The sequence below is a fragment of the Brassica oleracea genome, chromosome C9, assembly GCF_000695525.1.
Source record: "Brassica oleracea var. oleracea cultivar TO1000 chromosome C9, BOL, whole genome shotgun sequence".
Taxonomy (NCBI): domain Eukaryota; kingdom Viridiplantae; phylum Streptophyta; class Magnoliopsida; order Brassicales; family Brassicaceae; genus Brassica; species Brassica oleracea.
Window position 1 is genome coordinate 50,698,238 of NC_027756.1, and position 23,637 is coordinate 50,721,874.

General features: G+C 35.9%; 3 protein-coding genes and 2 pseudogenes across 3 annotated transcripts; 2 read left to right on the forward strand and 3 right to left on the reverse strand.

The window, feature by feature from the left end:
* The window catches only part of LOC106318437, a 13,262-nt pseudogene extending 2,196 nt beyond the window's left edge, over positions 1-11,066 (reverse strand).
* On the forward strand, positions 5,186-6,106 carry LOC106314033 (glutathione S-transferase T3-like). Its single transcript, XM_013751980.1, has one exon. It carries the CDS (start codon positions 5,186-5,188, stop codon positions 6,104-6,106), a length of 921 nt encoding a protein of 306 aa, XP_013607434.1.
* Positions 9,559-11,085, reverse strand: LOC106318436 (annotated as a pseudogene).
* Positions 11,086-12,889: 1,804 nt separating this feature from the next.
* Positions 12,890-14,810, forward strand: LOC106318439 (uncharacterized protein At1g32220, chloroplastic-like). Its single transcript, XM_013756411.1, has 9 exons — positions 12,890-13,128; positions 13,203-13,323; positions 13,405-13,493; positions 13,573-13,628; positions 13,715-13,770; positions 13,864-14,037; positions 14,128-14,170; positions 14,244-14,335; positions 14,410-14,810. The coding sequence occupies exons 1-9, from the start codon at positions 13,073-13,075 to the stop codon at positions 14,587-14,589; spliced, it is 867 nt and encodes a 288-aa protein (XP_013611865.1). The 5' UTR covers positions 12,890-13,072; the 3' UTR covers positions 14,590-14,810.
* Positions 14,538-19,404, reverse strand: LOC106318435 (histidine kinase 5-like). The gene is given in 8 exon segments (XM_013756409.1): positions 14,538-15,088; positions 15,153-15,612; positions 15,614-15,935; positions 16,013-16,208; positions 16,278-16,408; positions 16,484-17,012; positions 17,710-18,548; positions 18,989-19,404. Coding segments are annotated over 7 exon segments (2,691 nt in total). The 5' UTR covers positions 18,475-18,548; positions 18,989-19,404; the 3' UTR covers positions 14,538-14,800.
* Positions 19,405-23,637: the final 4,233 nt, after the last annotated feature.

The window sequence follows — 23,637 nt, forward strand, 5'->3', positions numbered from 1 at the left end:
TAATTTTCATATTTTTCAAACAAATTCTAAAAATATTTTTTAAATATTTTGTTATAATTGTTAAAAAAATATTGAGTTGCATTTCAAATAAAAAAATAAAGATATTAAAAATATTCTAATTAAAATATGTAAAATTTAATATAGTTTTAAGAAAATGGTCAAAATAAAAAAATTGCACATAAAATAATCATGATTTTTGTTAACTGGGTGGATCATTATTTATATGATATCGCACAAGAAAGAAAAATTTCTGTTTTTAAAATTATCTAATTAACTCTATACTCATTTTTTTATATTTTTTATATGATATCACACATTCGTAAAAAAATAGATAGTTTAAAATGCAAAAAAAAAATAATTACTTAATGAATATAATATGAACGAATATTACAAATACATCATTTAATAAAATAAATAATTAAAAACTGAAAATTCATACCCGCGCAGGGTCTAGTTGACATTAAAAAAATATTCGGATTCACTTTTAGTTATATTTTACTCTACGCGGAAGTTATTAACTAATAAAATTATGATAACGTACCACAGTGCGGATAGGTAGCAAAAGTTATAAAAGTATATCCACTATGGAAAATTCTGAGTTTCTTCTGTTTCTTTGATTAAGAAGATGTAGATGCAACTTTCCCCCAAATTATTAATTTATACAATTACATCACATGTGAACATATAAAGTGAATTTCAGCCAAGCTTCTTTAAAGGCCTGCATGCAATCATTATGAATCTTATGTGATGTTAGATGTTGTAGCTATAACGTGTGAACTTTTATGGTAACGACGAAGAAGCTGCGTATATCATGGGGCCATCTTTTGTTTCAGTTTATGAACATAGTTTTATATCCCCTATGTATTATCTGAGAAGCATTACAACTTCTTTTTGTAGCCACATGTCATCACTAGAATGATTCTTAGAATCATTAGAAAAATATGTTGGTCCATCTAATTATATAATAAATTTTTTATTAAACTAACAATAAATTCATCATTAATGTACTTTATTATTTCTTTAAATAAAATTTACGGAATTGCCTAATTAATGTGGCTAAAGTATATAAGGCAATTAATGATTTTGAATAATAAAGATTTGATAAAAAAATAGTGTATCTTCTATCATATTTGTTTAATTTTAAACTATTAAATAAATTAAACAACCACAATAACAATATAATAAAATTTTAGATTTTTATGTATATGTTATATTTTGAATTTTTACAAACGGGTATAAATTACTAAAACTGTTAAAAGTCTCACATTCAAATTTTATGATCCATGGTTATAGTTACTAACTTTTAATTATTTAATATATATTTATTATTTCATAATATGTAAAAATATTTAATACATAAAATAATTTATATATATAATGTTGATCCCGCGCAAGGCACAGATCTTAACCTAGTATACGCATATTAGCTGATCATTCTTTTCAGAAAAAGATGCTTCCATGTATACATGATATATGCAATATAAAGGTTGGTTAGAGCAAATGAATAGAAAGATTGTCAAATTTGCGTGGCCTCCAAATTTCTTGAGAATAAAAGCTATTTCGTGGGGTTTAAGGCATCATCTACCTCATTTGCCAAAATTATATAAAACATAGGCTGTGGAAAGTGAATATTGCATATTCATCTCTGTGAAAAGAATAAAAACGTTGAAGTTTACATTAACGGATAATTTCCAGTGGAGCTATGACTGAATCCACTTGTACATCTTACATCAAATGAGGACTTTATCATCTCAGTGTATGAACCTTATTTCACTCTGATAGGGACAACTGATATTTATAAAAATAATAAGAACAAAAGTTAAAAATTACAACACCGAAACAACAAATAAAGAAGGATTGCAGAGTCGAAATGGTTAATCTCTTTCCTTAAATCTTTAAACGTCCCGTAGTGTGACGGTTGCATGGCGCTCAGATTCCCATGATACAACTGCAGCATTGTTTCTGTTTACCATCACCGGAAAACAGAATCTATCGAACATTTTTCTGTGATGTATTCTCAGACACAGAAAATAAAAATAAAATAATATAACTATTTCAAGTAGGAGAATTGTTTCTTTTCTAGGTATTGCTGTGTGCATAAGAATGAAAAGAGCAGTGACTATTATATAGTCCACTGACCAAACCCTACGTTTGCTTCCGACCAAAACGTATGGTATTCAATGTGGAGATTGAGAATTATTTTCTCATTACAACATGGACGTGCATTCATGGAGATGTTACAAATACAGAATTAGCTTTGCATTCATTTTATAACTCATGTTGACCATTTCAATATAAAAGATAAATTCTTTTATTCTGTTGACCCATTTACTAAATTTCAAAACATGAAATTTATGTATGGTCCAAATATCTTTTTTTATACAATCAAAGTCTTAAACTTTAATGTATTTTCTCCACTTTAAATAAAAGAAGAATTAAACCTCATATTTCTAATGTGATATATTTTACAAATAATCCACATTAGACTTTCATTTCTCATTCAAACGAATTTCGTTTTTTGACATATGATTACACTATTTCATATTGTCAAACATTCGGTTATTTTGACGAACGTCTTCGTCCCGAAAACTTATCAATAAATGGTCTAAAACCATTTCGTCAAAAACGAGTTCCTGATTTATTGAAAGATGCTTTTGATGGAGTTACTTCTGTGGTATGTCTTTATCTCCGTCTTATTCATCAGTGATGTGTTTGTCAATTGTACATTTTCTTAAAAGTAATTTCGGAATGAATCATTGTAGATCTCTTGTGTTGGGGGTTTTGGTTCAAACTCGTATATGTATAAGATCAACGGGACTGCAGACATCAACGCTATTAGAGCTGCCTCTGAGAAAGGTGTCAAAAGATTTGTCTATATATCCGCTGCTGATTTCGGACTAGCTAAGTACTTGTTGAGCGGTTACTATGAAGGAAAGGTATCATCAAACAGCTTTTGCATAGTCCTTTTTTGGTCAAGTGTACATTATATAATATCACTATGTGTCCTGATAGATTATTCACGTGTCTTTCTCATAAATTATCTTAATATGAGTGATGCTGTGATGTGTTCAGCCATTGCTGTGTCAAGGGACCACAAACCTGACCAAAGTGATGAGCGTGAAAGGATTGAGAATGCCGGTGGATTTGTCATGTGGGCAGGCAAGAAACTATAGGATTATAATATTCTGCTTCTCATGCTTTTCTAAGCACACAGTACTAATTGATGTCTCTGTCTGTGTGTATTGCATTCATTAAATGAATAGGAACTTGGATAGTTGGAGGAGTTCTTGCAGTTTCTCGTGCATTTGATGATCATCTTCTGAAGCAATATGTTGTTGCTGATCCAGAGATCCGGGTATTAACATCACTTAAATAAGACCATGATTAATCCGGGCTCTTAGACCACGATTAACGTTGGAACCGGAAATGGGTTTTTAATTTTTTTTTTTTTGTCTGAATAAAAAAAAAAAAAAAAAAAAAAATCAACTAATCGCGGGCCGCCACGTGTTAGTGGGGCCTGCGAACAGTTGAAAAACCCAGCTAACAGGGATCCTTATTCTGGACTTTCTGACACCGGTTTTTCCCTCCCTGTGGGCCCCTCCCCCCCTTAAAAACCCACTAAAACCCCACTAAAGCCCCCATATAATAATGCCCTTAGGCTGAGGTTCTTAGCTTCGGCTAAGAACCGTTTCTTAGAGCACCTCCATCAGTAGATCTTAGAGGAGGTACTAAAGTAATTAAAGCCAAAAATTAAAACAAAAATAGTTTTATTAGGCAGGAGCGCTCCTTGAATTGGTGATTTAAGGAGTGATAAAGGACCCTGACGTGGCAGCAGTGGATTGGATGGCTCCTTTGAGACGAAAGGTCTCGTGGCCGGTTGGTTTCATTTTTTTTTCTTCTTCGATGTCATCGACGACATATCTTCCTCCTCTCTCTGTCGAACTCTCCTTGATGATGTTCAACCCGTTTGTTCGTCGTCTCCGACGGATATCATGGAGATCTTTGGGCGATTGTGGAAGGGAAGGATTGGGCGAGCTTTACCCACTCGAACGCATGCGAACGATCTGAAGCCAGCATCGGAACCAGTCGACTGGGAACAGAGAGGAACAAAGATACCGTCGTGGAGGCGAAGGCGTCAATCATCTCCGGATTCGGAACGAGAAGCCTCACCGCCTCGATCTCCATAGAAACGATCGATCTTTGCTACGATTCTTTGTGGAGAAAATTCGACGGATCCAGAGCTGAAGTCGGGAGTGGAGTAGGTTACTCCGACCTTCACGGCGGAGATCGTCGGCGGCGCCATCAGTACCACCACCGTTACAGCGATGACAATGTGTAAGAGATCGCTTTTTTTTACTTTGTTTTATTTGATGATTCAAAGTTTTCCTTCTTTGTCTTGAGTTAGAAGTTTGAGTAGACTTTGGTTTTGATTCAAAACAGTTGATTGATTAAATCTTCATTGTCTTAATCTGTTCTAAGTTTCTTGTGTGTTTGATTAAATCTTCATTGTCTTAAAAACTTTCCAAGTTGATTGATTAAATCGGTTCATTGTCTTTATTTGTTAATTGTCTCTCGTTTCCCTTTTCTTAGGTTGAAGTTTCTTGTATTAATCTTGATTTGAAACAGTTGGAGCAGCGTGGGAGACAGCAAATGAGAAACACATAAAGAAGACAAAGGTCTTACATGGAGCAGCAAGATACAGAGGGCACACATAGGTATGTAGAGACAATCCTTTAATGAGTGTTAGACATTGTTTAGGTTGGAATTAAATGGTCTTTAGGAATAGATACATTGATGGGCATTGTGAACGTTAGAATTAAAGATATTTTTGAGGTGTTTTGGTTGATTTATAACTAGGTAGATACATTGATTCATAATTGTTTACGTTAGAATTAAATGTATTTTTGAGGTGTTCTGGTTGATTTATAACTAGGTGGATACATTGATGGCATTGTTTACGTTAGAATTGAATTGACTTATGAGGTGTTTTGGTTGTTTTATAATTAGGTAGATACATTGATGGGCATTTACACATAACAAATCCCATACTCTCTTTAAGTTTGCTTTAAAAACCGACCAACTATCCCTTTCTCAATTCACATTTCTTTCATCTCCTTGGAATTCATATCTCTTCTCTCATCAGAAGAAGCTCTCTTTCTCCTTTTTTAATTTCTTCTCTTTCGGTATGGATCCATTTAGTGAACCTTATGGCTTTCAAAATCTCCTAAACAGTCAACAACCAAATCCCTCCTTCTCCTATGTTAGTCGTGAACCAAGTATTCAAGTCCCTGCCTCGGATGCGCGTGCATTTGGTACTGGATGCCCTGAAGATGCAAATGAAGATGAAGTCATCTCGTCTGACCGTAAAGAAAGACGGAAATGGTCACCAACTGAAGACAAGGTGCTCATTTCTGCTTGGTTAAACACATCTAAAGATCCTGTCGTGGGAAATGAGCAGAAAGCAATGGCGTTTTGGAAACGCATTGCTGCTTATTTTGGTTCAAGTCCACAGCTTGGCGGTTACGAAAAGAGAGACACAACTTCCTGTAAATCGAGGTGGGGGAAGATTAATGAGGGCGTGTGCAAGTTTGTGGGTTGCTATGAGGCTGCAACCAAACAAAAATCAAGTGGCCAGAGTGAGGATGATGTTTTAACGATGGCTCATGACATTTTCTTCAATGATCATAAGAGCAAATTCACACTTGAGCATGCTTGGTTGGAGTTAAGGCATGATCAAAAATGGTGTGGAGGTCTGACAAGTAATGTGAACTCTAAGAGAAGAAAGCTTGGTGATCAAGCACCACATTCATCAACGTCAGTGCCATTGAGCGTTGGAGGAGATGAAGGCATGGCACGGCCGGCTGGTGTCAAAGCTGCAAAGGGCAAAACTAAACCGGCTGTGAGCAAGGGTAAGACTTCTGAAGCAGAAGGGAAGCTGTGTGTTGACTTTCAGAACATGTGGGAGATCAAGCAAAAGGATTTTGAATTGAAAGATAAGCTTAACAAGCAGAAACTGCTTGACTCCCTAATTACCAAGACAGAGCCATTAACTGAACCAGAGATTGCTTTGAAAAATAAGCTCATTAAGGATATGTTGGTTGCTTAGTTTGAATTTATGGATCTTTACCTTCTCTTATTTTATGTATGAGTTTTAGTTAATGCTGTATTTGTTTCTCTGCTTGTCTGTATTATGTATAATATTAGCTATTGTAATTTATAAAAATATGTTGTTTTTCTTATCCTAGATAAAATTTTCACTAACTGGCACCTTGGTAAGATAGTAACTAAACGTTTTGAGAATTGTTTACGTGTGTGACATATGACAGAAACAAACAACAAAAGAAAAATAAGAAGACAGTGGCATGTGACAGAAGAAACAGGAAAAGAAAAAGAAAGCTTGTAGTGCCATGTGACAGAAACAAAAACCAAAATAAAAAAGAAAGCTTGCAGTGGCATGTGACACAAAAAGAAAAATAAGGAGGCAGAGCATGTGACGCCCAAGTGCCATACGTCATTTCTTCTTCTTTATAAACCGTAGATTCATGTTTTGTAAATCATATTGTCCTACTTTGTTTCTCTTTACAAAGAGTAGATTCATGCTTTCTCTCGATTTTGAATTTCTCAAACGTTTGTAACTTATCAAACGTATTTCTCACGTATTCATATTCACGCTTTGTAACTTCTCAAAACCTCGTTCTCAAACAACTTCTCTCCTATCAATTTCTCTATAATCATTTCTCTCTAATCATTTCTCTCTTACCATTTATCTTTTTTAATTTCTCTTCAAAATGGCTTCTTCTTCTTCTCATGATCTTGATGACATGATGGATGAAACATTTGATCAACTTTTCGAGCAACAATTCGAAAAACTTTCCATCCACTACGAAGAACGTCAAAATGCATCAAAGCCCAAAAAAAAGAGAGCCTACATTGAAAGACAACGAGAACACGGACACATGCAGTTATGGAACGATTATTTTAGTGAAGATGCAACGTATCCTTCCCACATGTTTCGACGCCGTTTTAGAATGAACAAGCCCTTGTTCATGCGTATTGTTGATGCGTTGTCCGCTGAAATCCCATACTTTCAACAACGAAGAGATGCTACTGGAAGGTTCGGCCACTCTTCATTACAAAAGGCAACGGCAGCAATTCGTATGATGGCTTATGGTTGCACAGCTGATGCGGTCGACGAATACCTCCGACTTGGTGAGACCACGGCGCTTTTATGTTTGGAACATTTTGTTGAAGGAATCATAACTTTATTTGGAGAAGAATATCTAAGAAAACCCACGCCTGAAGATCTTCAACGACTACTCGATATTGGAGAGATACGAGGATTTCCCGGGATGATAGGAAGCATTGATTGTATGCATTGGGAGTGGAAGAATTGTCCGACCGCATGGAAAGGTCAATATACACGTGGATCAGGAAAGCCAACAATTGTTTTAGAGGCCGTAGCTTCAGCAGATCTCTGGATATGGCACGCGTTTTTCGGACCTCCAGGTACATTAAACGATATTAATGTTCTTGATCGATCACCGGTTTTTGATGATATATTACAAGGTCGGGCTCCGAAGGTTAATTACATTGTCAATGGACACGAGTACCATTTGGCTTACTATCTCACAGATGGTATTTATCCAAAATGGGCTACTTTTGTCCAATCTATTCCACTTCCGCAAGGTCAGAAAGCATCATTATTCGCTACACAACAAGAAGCTGTGCGTAAGGATGTCGAGCGTGCTTTTGGGGTCTTGCAAGCTCGATTTGCCATAGTCAAAAATCCAGCTCTTTTGTGGGATAAAATAAAAATTGGCAAGATAATGAGAGCATGTATCATTCTACATAATATGATTGTAGAAGATGAACGGGGTGGATACTCTCTGTTTGATGTATCAGTTTTCTCACAACCAGAATCAAGCCGAAGTTCACAAGTGGATATGGCGTTTTCAACAGATATGCCTTCAAATCTCGGAAATGTGATGAATATGATGAGCATTCGAAATCAAATACGTGATAACAAAATACATCAACGATTGAAAGCTGATTTGGTTGAGAATATATGGCAAAAATTTGGAACAACTCAAGATTTCAACTAATCGGCATTTTCTAGTTTATGATTTGTATTTGTATTTTTAATATGTTTTTATGTAATTTTTATTCAAATTTTTAAGTATCTTTTAATTTAAAATTATTATACTAAAAAAATATATATATTTTAAGCACCCCATAGGAGTCCTTCCATTGGAGGAGGAAAACTATAGAGCCACTAACTAAGGTCCTAAACTTGCCAACTCACATCAAATATTCTTAATATAATCATTAGGACCTCTAATGGATTCTAATGGATGGAGATGGTCTTAGCTTTTAACTAACAAAAGCTAAGAACCGTCTCTTAAATAAGAGATATAAAAGCCGGCTCTTAGCCGAAAAGTGTAAAAAAAAAATGTCAAATCATGAGTTAGAGCATGCCCATCAAGGGTTCATACCCAAAATCCTCACGGAATCCAAAAAAAAAATTATTATGATATTTGCGGGCCCCAGTGTTTTGATTATACTGACTCTCATGAGCTCCCTGGTATGATACGGGTTCAACACTGTTCGCGGACCCCACTGACACGTGGCGGCCCGCGATTGGTTATTTTCTAAAATAAAAATAAAAATATTACGAAAAAAATAAAAATTAAAAGAAAAAGGCTAATCTAAGATTCCGTGCCCGAGTTTACTAATGGGATGCTATTAAGAACTCCAAATTAAAAATCCGGGTTAATCATGCTCTAAGAATCAAGTTGCATATAATCTTCTTGAAGTTTTTTTTTTTGTTATTCAGCTTTGTTGTTGAAATATAGGAGGAAAAGATTGATGATTCTCTTGAGTTTCTGATCCTAGCACGTGATGGCCTATGAGATGTTTTCTCTAATGAGGTCTGTGAAGTTAAACTTGCTTTTTTAACGTCTTCTTAGTTGTTATAAGATTTGAAATGTTTTGTAGGAAGCAGTTGCAATGGTTAAGGAAGTTGAAGATCCAGAGGACTCCGCCAAGAAACTTGTGGCAGAAGCAATCAAGAGAGTAAGCAAAGACAACATCACATGTGTCATTGTTCGTTTCCTGGATACAGCTTCTTCAAGCCACGTCAGCTCCTCGTCATCCAATAAAATGCTGCCACTTGGAGACCTCAAGATCTCATCCAATGAAACTAAGCAAGTCCAGATCGACGCAGAGAACTAGTAGGACAGTGAATAAACCATTTAGAGTGTAGCGAACCGAAAACTAGTCCCTGCAAGCAGCTTAACCGATGAGGTGGCAGTTAATGGTTTGGGGAATAAACCAGAGAAGTCAGTGAACCGATAACCGATCCGCTCAACCATGCAGTGACCATTAAAGCCTAAAGGTTTAGTATGAAATATTTGAGTTTATGATTGTGTCAGTGTATGTGTGTGTTTATATAGATACAATATCTATACATTTGCTAAATAAAATTTAACTATTATCTTCAAAAATAAAATAAATCTAAGTTATTATTATTATGATCAAACAGAAATTCTTACACTCATATATCACATTCACACAGGTTAAACAGAAAAAAATATTTAAAAAGAAAACAATCCGCTTAATATTTTGAGTTTCTTGCCACCAAACTTCTTCTTGTGATCATCACCGTGACCTCTCTGGTGCTTCTTCCTCCTCTCCAAACTCTCAACCAAGTCTTTGAGCGATCCGTCGACGTCTACTTTATGATTCTTGGCCATCAGTTTCTCTGCGACATCAGCCGGAGCGATCTTTGTTTCCTTCAGCAAAGAGTCGATTTCACCAAACAGAAGATGAGAATCAACGTCCAAGTAGTTCTTTGCAAGAACCTTGAACGCCTCGAAGCTACAATAAGACAACTCAATATGCATATCCATCCTTCCTCTCCTGATCAAAGCCGGGTCTAGTTTCTCGATATGATTCGTCGTGAAAATAATAATCCTCTCTTGTCCACAAGCCGACCATATCCCATCTATGAAGTTCAGAAGCCCAGAGAGTGTGACTCTGCTCTGGTTTTAATCTTCTCCATCTTTCTTGACGCTCAAGTCACCATCTCTCTTCCTTCTCTTGCCCGTTAGATCAACAGAACAATCAATATCTTCTATCACAATAATCGACCTGCTCGATGTCGCGGTGAGAAGTTTCCTCAGCTCCGAGTTGTTCTGAATAGCCGTGAGTTCGAGATCATATATATTATAGTTCAAATGATTCGCCATCGCCGCGATCATGGTGGACTTACCAGTCCCTGGTGGTCCGTACAATAGGTAGCCCCTCTTCCAAGCTTTCCCAATCTTCTTGTAATACTCTTTCCCATTACTAAACGCCTCAAGATCGTTTAGAATTTCTTCTTTCTTGACAGGATCCATAGCCAGTGTCTGAAAACTCGCCGGGTGCTCGAAATCAATGTGTCTCCACAAGCTCTTCTTGCTAGTATCCCAGTTGGAACTAGGGTTATTAGTGAACAGCTTCATCTTCTTGTTCTTGGCCTCGATTGATTTCCCTTCTTCCATCACATACTTAATGTAAGATCCGGTCACAATCTCCAGCCCACGTCTATGGAAAGTGAGTTTGTGTGTTCTGTCTCCATCAGTAGCGGTTACAATCTCCCACCAGACGTTAACTCCTTGGTACACGTCTCTGACTTTAGCCTCGTCACGTTTCAAAACTAGACCCTTGCTCTCTTTGACCTGACTTGCTCTAATTTTTTGGGCTTTACCGATTGCTTTAGCACCAAGGTAAGTGTCGATGGCTGCGAAAGCGTGGTTGAAACGGTACTCTTCGTACTCTGGGAAACTGATGACAACGTAAGGAGAGAAGAAGTTGATGACACGGTCGGAGAATCTTTGGACAAATGAGAGTTGTTGGATTGTAGACAAAAGGAACTCTTTGATTGCGATCTTGAGGTGTTCAGGGAATATTTGTTGAAAAGTTGCCCAGAAGAAGAACAAACTTGCCATGCTTGAACCAAATGTGCCCATCGTATCTCCCATCATCATCAACAAAGACTTGTGTTGTGTTTGGTGTGTGTTGGGTAGTTAGCGTGTAACGCTCTTATTTATAGAAATTATTCGAAAAAGCAATGCGTAGTGAGATGCATGAGTATTTAAGATATATTCATGCGTACTATAATATTGACATAAACATAATCGGATTCACCTTTAAGTACTACTCCACGCGGTAATTACTAATAATAAAATTATGATAACGTACCACAATGCGGATAGGTAGCAAAATTTTTTTTTTTTTTTTTTTTTTGTAAAAGTAGGTAGCAAAAGTTATAAAGGTATATCCACTATGGAAAATTCTGAGTTTTTTCTGTTTCTTTGATAAAGGAGATCTCTATGCAACTTTTCCTCAAATTATTAATTTATACAATTACATCACATGTGAACATATAAAGTGAATTTCAGCCAAGCTTCTTTAAAGGCCTACATGCAATCATTATGAATCTTATGTGATGTTAGACCATCAGTGAACACCCATGGGTTCACAAAGCATTTTTTATTATTATTATTATTTTTATTTAATTTTTGTTTTTAAAAAAAAAAAAAAAATTATTAATAGGATCAATCGCGGGTCGTCACGTGTCGTAGAGTCCGCGCTACAGTGACTATCTTTGATTTTTATTATTTTAATTGATTTTTATTATTTTAATTTTTTTTTTTTTTGAAAACCGTGTGAACTATCTTTGAAGTTCACCAATGCTGATGGTCTTAGATGTTATGGAACGTGTGAACTTTTATGGTAAAGACGAACAAGCTGCGTATATCATGGGGCCATCTTTTGTTTCAGTTTATGAATATATTTTATATATACGCACATTGGCTGATCATCCTTTTCATAAAAGATGCATTTTTTTTGTGATAACTCTGGTATCTGGGCAGCCACATTCCCAATTATCCCCTGTAGAGGGTCCAGCGCCCCAACGGAAGGAATGTTAAATCCATTGTGACCGGGGCTCGAAGTCGTGATGGCGGACACTTCAGCCGAGGTTCCTGTACCACCAGACAACGAGACCCGGTTTAAAAGATTTAGTGCATCTTTAGTGATAAGTTTCTTCAACATGGTTTTTTATCATAATTTTATTAATATTGTAAAGCAAATTAGTTATTATCTAAATAAAGATTTAATGTTGTAGTGCTTGCTGTCTCATTTACATATATACACGTGAAGATAATCTCTCTGCAAAAGAAGTCAGAGTCTCTTCTTCTACTTACGTCTTTTTATTTTTTCTGATTTCTTTTTCCTTGTTTTCATTTTTATATTAGTATTTTGATGAGAAATCATTGTAAAAATTGACCGCCCTACCGCTGTTGATGCGAGAGTTTTTTGACAAAATATGGGCTGACGCGTAGGTTCCACAAATTTTTTAAAAACTATTTCCAAAAATCACCAAATAAAAGATCGGTAATTGAAGGGTTTTGGTACTGTTTGCGGGTTCTACTGTATCGGCGGTCCGCAATTGATTTATTTTAATTTTTTTTTAAGAAAACAGAAAAAAAAACCTAAAGATCGCTTATGCTATAATCATGGTCTTAGTTAGTTAGCTAAAGTCTTAAAAGAGTTAAAGGCGAAAAGCAAATTGAATAAAAAGGATAGTCAAATTTGCGTGGCCTCCAAATTCTTGAGAAGAAAAGCTATTTCAAGGCATCATCTACCTCACTTGCCAAAATAATATAAAACATAGGTTGTGGAAAGTGAATATGCATTGCACACATTCATCGTTATGCATCTTGCAGCCCATCTTATAAGAATGTAAAAGCCCAATTAATCTTGCCCCAATGTACTATCCAATGATCTTGACTTAAATGCCACGCCCGACTCTCGAGGCTTCTCATGGGTTCGGATCCTCGGGTCAGGGTCCGGGTCTACGTGGAAGCTCACTAAGAGGCGACGTGTTCTCTGTTTCCGACATTAAAAGCTCTGTCATTAGGCCTTACTTCTCCGTCTCCATCGCCGCCGGACTCTCTTCTCCTAAAGTAGAAAAAAGATTGTTTGCTCATCTCTGCGTCAAATTGCTCTGCTCTCAAAGAAAAAAAAAATGAGGACGATCGTTTCGCGTTTGATCCGTCACAAATCCTCTGTTCCCCAGACACGGTGAGTGCTCTCTCTCCTCCGTAATTCGCACCTCAATCGATTCCAAATAATCGTCGTCTTACGTTGCGTTATAGGTTCGTATCTGCATCATCCACTGGCGGGAGGTATCTCACGACAGACTCCAACAAAATCGACGAGCCTTTCAATGTGGAAGAAGCAGAGACTGTTCATGTCCCTCCACCTCCAACTGAAAAGGTACAACCTTTATTCAGTTTCTGTGGGGATCTCACATTGCATTGATGTTCATTAAAATATCTTCGTTTCGACTCTTTACAGCTACTTGTCCTTGGTGGAAATGGCTTTGTGGGATCACACGTCTGTAAAGAAGCTTTAGATCGCGGCTTATCTGTCTCTAGCCTTAGCAGGTAGTAATACTCTCTGTTTCTGACTTTGATCAAGTTCAACTTTTTTTTGGCTCTCCGTTGAAGAGTATGGGTGTTATAGATCAGGTAGGTCGTCTTTACAAGAGCCATGGGCTTCCAGAGTTACATGGCATCAAGGTATCTTGTTAGATCTTAACCTCAACATGTAATATTTAATTTTATGTTTATTTTCTTATTATATCTTTACCCTTTTTTCCCCCTAGGAAACCTTCTATCATCTGATTTATTGAAAGATGCTCTTGATGGAGTGACTTCTGTGGTATGTTTTTTTTTACTCCATCAATGTAGAAAAATTGATGATTTTTTTTTTTATTTTTTTGGCTTAGTCAGCTATGCTTTTGAATCATTGCAGATCTCTTGTGTTGGTGGTTTTGGTTCAAACTCGTATATGTATAAGATTAATGGGACTGCAAACATCAACGCTATTAGAGCAGCTTCAGAGAAAGGTGTGAAACGATTTGTCTATATATCCGCTGCTGATTTCGGACTAGCTAAGTACTTGTTGAGCGGTTACTATGAAGGAAAGGTATCATCAAAGAGCTTCTGCATACTCCTTTTTTGGTCAAGTGTACATTGTTGTCTTAAGACTTTTTTTTTTTCTTTTGATTCTTTACAGCGTGCTGCTGAGACTGAGCTGCTCACAAGATTTGCTTATGGAGGTAAAGCTTTCATGATTAACAATTACAAAACTCTCTCTGAATCACAATTAAGATTTTGGTTAATGTTGTGAAGGGATAATCTTGAGGCCTGGTTTCATTTATGGAACTCGCAGCGTTGGGAACATGAAGATCCCATTGGGAGTCTTTGGTTCACCCATGGAGATGGTAAAGAGCTTTGCTTCCCTCTTTATCTCTCAAAAATCAATCTCTTTATTAATAACGTTACTGGCTTTCTGTAGGTTCTTCAACAAGCAAAACCGCTGAACCAGCTCCCATTAGTCGGACCTTTATTCACACCTCCGGTGAATGTTGAATCCGTTGCCAAAGTTGCGGTTAGAGCTGCTACTGATCCAGTGTTCCCTCCAGGAATCGTGGATGTTCATGGTATACAACGTTACAGCCAACAGAAATCAAGATAAGTCACGTTTTGAGTATGTTTTGTCTCGCCATGAACACTAAGGCACAGAGGGTGTTTTTTCTCCCCATGAACTTCCCACAAATAAATAAAGAAAGACAAACCTCTTTTTTTTATTGATAACTGTACAATCTCTAAGAGAGAGCAAAGCTACTTTGTATAGCTCTCCAAAACTTTTTTCCTATATCACATTTTATATACAAACTCTGAAAATGTCACTGGAGATACTGTTGTAGACACTCTTTAAGTTTTTGCAACGTTACAGGTTTAGAAATAAAAGAGTCCATACCATTTGCATAACATTCTTCTGAGCTCTCTGCTAATGTATTAGCGGTCATAGCGACTATAGGCAGCCGGTCAGTGGAACGCTCACAGCCTTGCTCACTCTCTGATGTCTTTATATCTACTCCGGCTTCTATTGCAGCATCCCAGTTACCAGATTCTTCGTATGAACGGATCAGTCTTGTAGCTTTTAAACCATCCATAACCGGCATGCACACATCCTGTGAACCCCAAAATAGATTTATAAGTTTTTTTCAAATTAAGTGAACTTACAAGTTGACTTACCATGAGTACCAAGTCGTAGCTAGTGTCTTTAACAGCGTTTATGGCTTCAACTCCATTATTTGCAATGTCCATAGTATAGCCTAGTTGCTTCATCATCGACTTGGCAACCATGATGTTGATTTTGTTATCTTCCACAAGCAAAATCTTTGGCTGCTGTGATGTCTCTTTGACCTCCGTCTCAGTTTTCTCCTCTTCCCTAGGAGATGAAACTGTGAGCTCTGACTCCATCTCTGAGCTAGCTTGTGAACTGCTACAAGATTCACTTTCCTTGGAAGAACATCGATGACCATTCCCATTGCCATATTGATGAGCCGACTCAGATTCATCCATATAACCACCATTTTCAACCTGAACCGTCTGGCTTTGTCCGCTGCTGTTAGAAGGATCGGCGACAGAACCGTTGATGAGCTTAATAGGACTAGTGAGCATAGCTTTGTGAGGTAAGAAGTTACTGCCCATGACCGGTGGAATAGATAGATCCTAGAAGCGCTTTAAACTGAAAGTATCCTTCGGTTGTGTCGTCTGGCTCTGGTTGATGATGATCAACCATGTCAGAGAACTCATCTTGATCATCTGAATGATCATCTGATGTTGCAACTTTGTAAGGTAATATGAACGTGAACGTTGAACCTAAGTTGACCTGGCTTGTCACAGTGAGTTGACCTCCCATTAGCTCTACCAGCTGTTTGCAAATGGCGAGACCGAGACCAGTTCCACCGTATTTGCGAGCATGATCAGCGCTTGCTTGCATGTACTTCTTGAACAAACAAGGGAGAGCGTTCTCTGCATTATGTAGACCAAGACATGGACTGTGTCAGTAACTAGCTTAGCATGTTACTTCTTGAACAAATCTTTCTTACCTGGGATTCCAATTCCAGTGTCATAAACGTCACAGCAAATCCAAACCGAAGTCTCGTTCTGTTCTTTATCACTAGCAAAGGATGGTTCTGATATCACTTTGAGTTTGATCCCAACCTTTCCTCGATGTGTAAATTTGATAGCGTTGCTGATCAAGTTAGTGAGAATCTGCCTAATCCTTAGAACATCTCCAACGACCTGAACATGAAAAGAATAAAAGTTAAGATTACAATGGCTTTTGTCACGTTAACTCTTTTGTGTACTAACCAATATAGGAACTTCATCTGCAATGTTTCCTTCTAATGTCAAATCTTTCTTCAGCGATGCAGCAGCTGTCTGAAGCACATGCTTCACCACTTCTCTTGGCCTAAATTTCGTAGCTTCCAACTTCATCACACCTAAAAAAAAAAATAACACACAGAAACATTAGTCATTAATAATCTTGAATACATGACCACACAATACTATCTTACCTGATTCAACCTTGGAGAGATCAAGAATGTCGTTAATCAGCTGAAGCACCAAATCTCCAGAAGAGATCATGACATTTAACAGCTGTCTTTGCTCTTTATCCAGCTTTGTAGTAGAAAGTATCTCAGCCATACCAACTACTCCTGACAATGGTGATCTTATCTCGTGAGACATTGTCGCCAGCATTTGCTTAGCTCTCATTGTCTCCTCTGTGATGTGAATGGTCTTGGTCAGTTCTGATTCCATCGCCTTTCTGACCGCGTTGTCTTCTCTGAGTTTGGCCATTTTTTCTCTCTTCCTTACCTGATCAGTTACTTCCATCCCCATGTAGTTTATACCGATTTTCTCGCGGGCTTTGTTGTAAACAGGCTCGACGTATATCAAAAACGTCTTTGATCCGAATAGCTCTGTCTCGAATGTGATCTCTCTCTTTGAAGCTTTTCCTTTCTCAAGAACCTCTCTCTTGAAATCTTCAGACTCTTTAACTCCACCTCCATGGAATATCTCCACGTCTGTTTTCCCCAATATGTCCTGACATTAACGTTTCACCCATGAGAACGATTATTAATAGGCATGGGGAAAAAAGCCCGGAACCAAACCAAAATATCTGAAACATAACCGAAATCCTTGTATCCGAAGGTTGCTATATTTTTATCGGAAATAAACTGAACCAAGAACTAAACGGTATCCGAATATATAAAATATTAATTATATATATAACATAACCAAATATATTTATATATATAATTTAAAAGTCTACTAAAAATATCCAAAAGTAATTGAAAAAGACATAATTTTTTTAAAAAAAATATTTGAACTACATGAAATTACTCGAAAGTATTCATAAATATCATGATATTTATATCAAATATCTAAAATAATCCAAATTATCCAACATTTCTATTCGAATCATTTTAATTATTTGATTTTATCCAAAATATCCAATAATTTACCAAAATTACTCAAATTATTCAAAATAACCGAACCGGAACCAAACGAGAATTGAGTTTTTTTTTTTAATATTTTCCGGTTCTTAGTTTTACTATCCGAACCGAACCCAAAATTACCCGAACCGAAAGTATGTCACGTAGTAAATGGATATTCTAGCTCTCTACCAAGACTATCTGAATCTTGAAATACCCCAACCGAACCCTTACCCGAAATATGCTCAGACCTAATAAGTAAGTAATCCAACAGAACAAAAGAAGAAACAGTTTTTTTTACAAACCTGTTCACGCAGACTAGGGAACTTGTTGTAGATGAACAAGTAGCGCAAATCCTTATCCTGATGTCCCATAACAATAGGTGCATTCTGAAGTATGAAATGCAAGAAACCTTCAGCTCTTTTAAGATTCTGAGTCAGCTCTTCCACCGGTGCTGAGTGACTCTCCATAGTCTTCAAACTCTCATTCAGCTTCTCAATCAATCTCCTCTCTCTCTCGGTACTCGCTTCAAGCATCTTCTCCAAACTCAACGCCTTCTGTTTCCAATACGCAACCGTGTCAAACTCCTCATCGATCACAACCCTCTTGCTATCGACCAGCTCATCGCGTTTCTTCTGCCTAAACCTGCGGAAAAGATGGCTGGTCTCATCCAAAACGGGGACATTCTCAGGCTCTTCGGTCTCGAAGTTATGCTCCTCTATGATCTTAAGCTCCTTGGCCTCGGCTTCTTCTCTTTGTCTAGTGAGAATCTTGAGCTCTTCTCTTAGAAGCCTAACCGCGTGGTCTTGCATATACTCCCATTGTCTCACGAGGTTGGTGAGTTGAGATGAGCCTTGGTCAGTGGTGTTCAGGAGTTCGGGTAAACGTTTTAGATCAGCCATGGTTCGTTTCTCGGCGATGTCTACTTCTTTCAAGGTGTCTGAATCCCCTGCGGGTTTCTCGACGTTGAACTGGTTGTCTGCTTGGGTTCCGACGTCATCGGGCCACATGGAAGATAAGACTTCGACATCCATTTCCTCGATCTGATCAGTCTCCATTTCGCAGACCATTTAATCAGAATTGTTTCTTTTATACAAGAACAAAACACTCTAAATCAACCAGAATCTTGATCTGACCAAGAAACCTGTATAAATATAGCCACAGTTCAGATACAGACATTATTCATCTCCAAATTCAGAATCTTGATCTGTAAATAATAAGTAACTAAATCGAATTTTGAAAAAGACTTAAAAAAAGGTAGTAGTGTGGACCAGTTATGGGATTAAACATTCGCGGGAAATTTCAAATTACGGTTACATGGAGATGGAGACAATTCTAGACCAAGTCGAACTTAACAAACCGAAACAAAAATTTAAAAACCAAAGTTAATCGGATAAAAATTTCTGAGAAATGATCAAAAAACAGTCTGGAGAAGAATTGGATCATTAATATATATATATCAGCGAAATCATGTACTGGCGGGAGTCAATGAGGAAAGCAGAAAGATAGAAAAAAAAAACAATTTGGTACAAATGAGAAGCAGGGGGAAAGAAACAATTGGAAGGGATTGGATCAGAAGTTTACCTTATATGGTTCCGGTCACCGGAAAATCAACAGATGATGGAAGGACAAGGAACAGTGAGTAGATCTGAAGAGAGTCGTCGTCGTCTATCGTCTTTGGGAGAAGAGAGTAAATAAACTTCAAATGAGCATTGGGAAAGAGAAATGGCATGTGAATTGTGAAAGATAGGAGATTAAAAAAAAACAAATGCTATTTTACGGAGTCGAGTTGAGAAACGAAAAAAAAAATGGAAGGAGAAAGAGGAGGAGCATGTGCTACCCTCAAGAGTACAGAGAGGTCAATGTATATTATATTGGCAGGGAGGACTATTCTAATGGCCCAGACTCTTTCTTCTCTTTTCTCTCTGCAGTCTGCACGTTTGTTTACTTTCTGAGACCCAACCCAATCCGAGTTGAGAATGACACACAATTCTACTTCTCTCTCTCTTTCACTATCCCTGTTTTTTTTATCCGTCGTAGATGTGACAGAGCTATACAAGGCCGCGCGTTAACGTCATGCTCCCATGAATTTAAGGACACACCTTTTTAAAAGTATGAGAGAGTATAACAACAAGAACTGGCGTCAATAATTGTTTTCTTTGATCACCATGCAACATACGGTAGTAATACACTGACGTCATTATAACACAAACTAGGGTTGCATGCATGTGCTTGTCGATCATCTTTTCTTTATACCTAGATTAGTTGAGTATTATCTCTAATTTTACCCTTTCAGAAAATACGACGGATGAGTTTGATGATTACGGAAATAACTCTTTTAGATAACAAAATTGTGATAGCTTTATTGTAGTTGGCCTTTGAAGGCTCCAAGCAGATCATAACTCTGCTTTATTTCTCTTTGCCTCTTTCCAATTACCATGTGGTTCTACATAGTTTATAGAATGTCAATTTTTGACGAAAACACACACAAAGATTCGAATTGGGTCCAGGACATTCATGTTTCATGACTATCAAAGCTATATATAGTAGCACATGTACCACAGTGTAACGAACATACTATAATACTTGTTATTAAATTAATCTAATCTTAAACCTATATTCTTCTTCAGTTCAATTTCAGTTTGAAAGTATGATCAATTATTTGAATCTTGTGAAAAGAGGAAAAAGAAAAAAACGGACGACAATATGCATTAAAATGAATAAAACCCAACCATCAGTACTTATGGAGCGGAAAACAACTGTATTGGCACAAAATTAGTTGTCCACGAATTATCAATCCCATTTCTATATTACTAAACTAAATAATGGAATATAAAATTTACAAGCTACAGTACACTAACAAAATAATAATCTGAATTATTATTAGAGTAAAGGTTCTTTAAGATTATTATTTTAAAAAAAAAAACAGGTAAGCCATTTCTATGTATAGAGACCCCTCCCCGATCTGAACGGCGCTCGAAGGCTTTTGTCCCCGTCCCGTAGTTGCTAGTTATAAATATCAACAGCATGTGATCAGCCACGCGGAAGTATAGTTGACTAACACGTGGTGTAGCTTTTTCAAACATGTTTCTTCTGTTTGTGTGTTTTGTTTGCTCTCGCGCCAAATATGGACGGTGGTTGAGGATTAATTAGGATAATGTTTTTTTAACGCGTTAGTAGAAAGGCAAGAATGTGGAAGATATTAATTGGATGGTGACACGAATCCTTAAATACCGGATTTGTTTATTAAGTTCATTAATTAACTCTCGATTAAAGCAGGACCATTCTTTTCAGCTTTATTCCTAATAATTACCTTTTATTTGTGTGTGTATAATGCTGGATTTGAGAAAGTGAACAACATTAAAGTATGGGGAAGATTGGTAAGTGATGTAACTTTATATTTTTTGCTGTAGAATTTAATCTGTAGATTTATTTGTTGTACCTTTTCTTGCTGTAAATTTCTAAAGCACTAATTTTTTGCTCTGGAAATAAAGCTCTCTACAGCCATATTTTGATTTTGCAGAGATTTTTTTGCTGTGAGTTTTTTAAGGAAAGCAAAGCTCGATTGGTTGACATATATAGTTGTAGACTAAATTTTGGCTGTCCAGAGCATCTACAGCCTCAACCAATCATCCCCTATATATTAGAGGAATTGCTGTACAAATGTGTCTAGATTTACAATCTTTAAAATATAATTATAGCTCATTAGACTTAATCCAGTTTTTTTGTGTGTGTTCAAATGGACTAATCCACCTAATAACTAAGATAAACATGGGTGCATGTTTTGAAAAGTTTTAAGCTGATATACAAAAATATGATATATTATTTGAATATGATCAATACTTGTGAATTGGTTATTGGAAGGGACATACAAAGATTCTTGTATTGAATGACTGGGTTAGTTACTGTCAATAGTATTATAGTTAGATTTTAAAATAATATCCGAGTAAACTTAACATGATTACCAAATGGCATCCGAGAATGTTAGACCATGTTGATCGCTGGTTTTTAAGGGGAGTTTTACAAAAAATTAGTGGTGGACTCCACAGATCAGCGAAAAATCGGTAACAAAAGTGATCAAATAAGGATCGATTTTTGTTGGTTTCATGTATTGTTCGTAACTCTACTGACATGTAGCGGTCCGCGATCGGTTCATTTTTAATTTTTTGTTTTCGGACAAAAAAAAATTTAAAAAACCCTTAAACCCATTTTAGCGATAATGATGCTCTTAGTCTCTTAGAGTAGCATATAGTATATGTTTTAAGTTTTCCAAAAATAATGTATAAGATATCAGCATACGATGAGTCGATGATAAAGATAAACCAAGCTGTATGATAGGTTTTGATTATCAACTAGACCTTAAATTCTGTATTAGAAGAGATTCATATTTACATTTGGATTACTATTGTAACTCCAATTCCAAGTCCATTACTATTATTTCATTCTGTTGGTTGCATTATTAAAATAGATTAAAATAAAATTCTATAATTTATCATGAGTAGGGCCATGTCAGAGTTCTTTACATTTCTTTTTCTGACAACGAACTTTTCAGTGGCTTAATCATAAGTTCCAATAATCAATCACTCAGAAAGATAGATCTAAAGTAAATCTGTTATGCACTGTGTTTATTTTCTTTTGGTGTGGATAATTAGTGACAATGAATTTCCCCCAATTCAATCATAAACTGTATCAAGAGCTTTCTACATTAAATTTCAATATTATATGCTTTAGGAACATAATCTCTTAAATTGTGATCACAAAGACTAAATCTCTTAAACGGTGATAGGACTACTAATGGGGCCGGAACAACAGAGAAAAAAATGATGAATGAATAGACTCTGAAGTTATTGTATGGATGGTTTTGTGAAAGATAATCCAGAGTGGGTAACACGACTCCGGAATATCTTACCATCACCGTAATTTCATATGTCATGAATCATACTTTAATTTTTTTATTTACAATTACCTCAATTAGGACCTTTAAATTAAGAAATATCTTTATGGTGGACCAACAACACAAATTTATATACTCCCTCCCTCTGTTTCAATATAGATGATGTTTTAGAAAGTTTGTTTTGTTTCAATTTACAAGAAGTTTTGAGATTTTAAGAAAGTTTTGAGATTTTAAGGTTAATTTTAACTTTATTGGAAACTGTTCAACCAATTATAAAAAAAACTGTAAAATCTAATTGGTTAACTGATTTTAAAATTATATTTTAAAAATATTTTTCTAGGAAAATGTAATTTTCTTAATCTTTGTGTACTATTACAAAACATCAACTATTATGAAACGGAATGAGTATACAACTAAGTTATATTATGTCTCTCATAATTGAACTGGACCTATTGTAGATAAGCTTGGTTTGATTTTAACCTCTTTTACAACCACTTTTGACTTTCAAGTTTCAAATGCGTAAATTCATGAAGAATATGTGATAGTGAACAAGTGGTTTCACTTTTTGATGATGATTTGGAGAAAGCTTCAGCTTTCAGGTGGGACTGAAATATTTGCTCAATTTCTTGTGGCATGTTTACTACAATCTTAGTTGCAAAAAGGAAAATGTTACTACAATCTCTGCGTATGCTGCAATGAAGAAAATTAGACAAAACTCAAACAAAACGTAAACTAAAAACAAAAGTTAAACAGACCGTAGTTAAAATATGTTTTAGCAAATTAAACTTGAGTTTAATTGCGATGAGTTGATGATTGGTCAACGTTAGTTTAAGGCCGAACATCTCATAGATATTAATTACCGAGTGATTTTATACATGTCATTAGTGTAATCATTTTAGCAAAAAAAACACGATGACATAGCTCACTTAAATGATGACACAAAGTCTACCTAATTATAATATAACTTAACACACTTATTATACAAAGCTCGATTAAAAAAATTCAAATATAAAATATTAAGTACATAATTATTACCATGATTAAAAATATAAATAAATAATTTTAATCCAAATGAAATTAATATTAAACTTACACTTTGAACAAGTTAATAAAAATGCAACTAAATTTATTTATTATTTTTAGTATATATATATTTTTAATGTCTATAATGAAAAAATTATACAAATATGGTAAAATTATAAGAAAATATATCATTCTTAAATTTATATCTCACAATTAAATTGCTCTATATACTATATATAAAACAAGTGCTCCACATTTTAGTATTTATAATGTTTTGAATTTTGCGGATAAACTTCTCTGCAAAATTATATGTTCT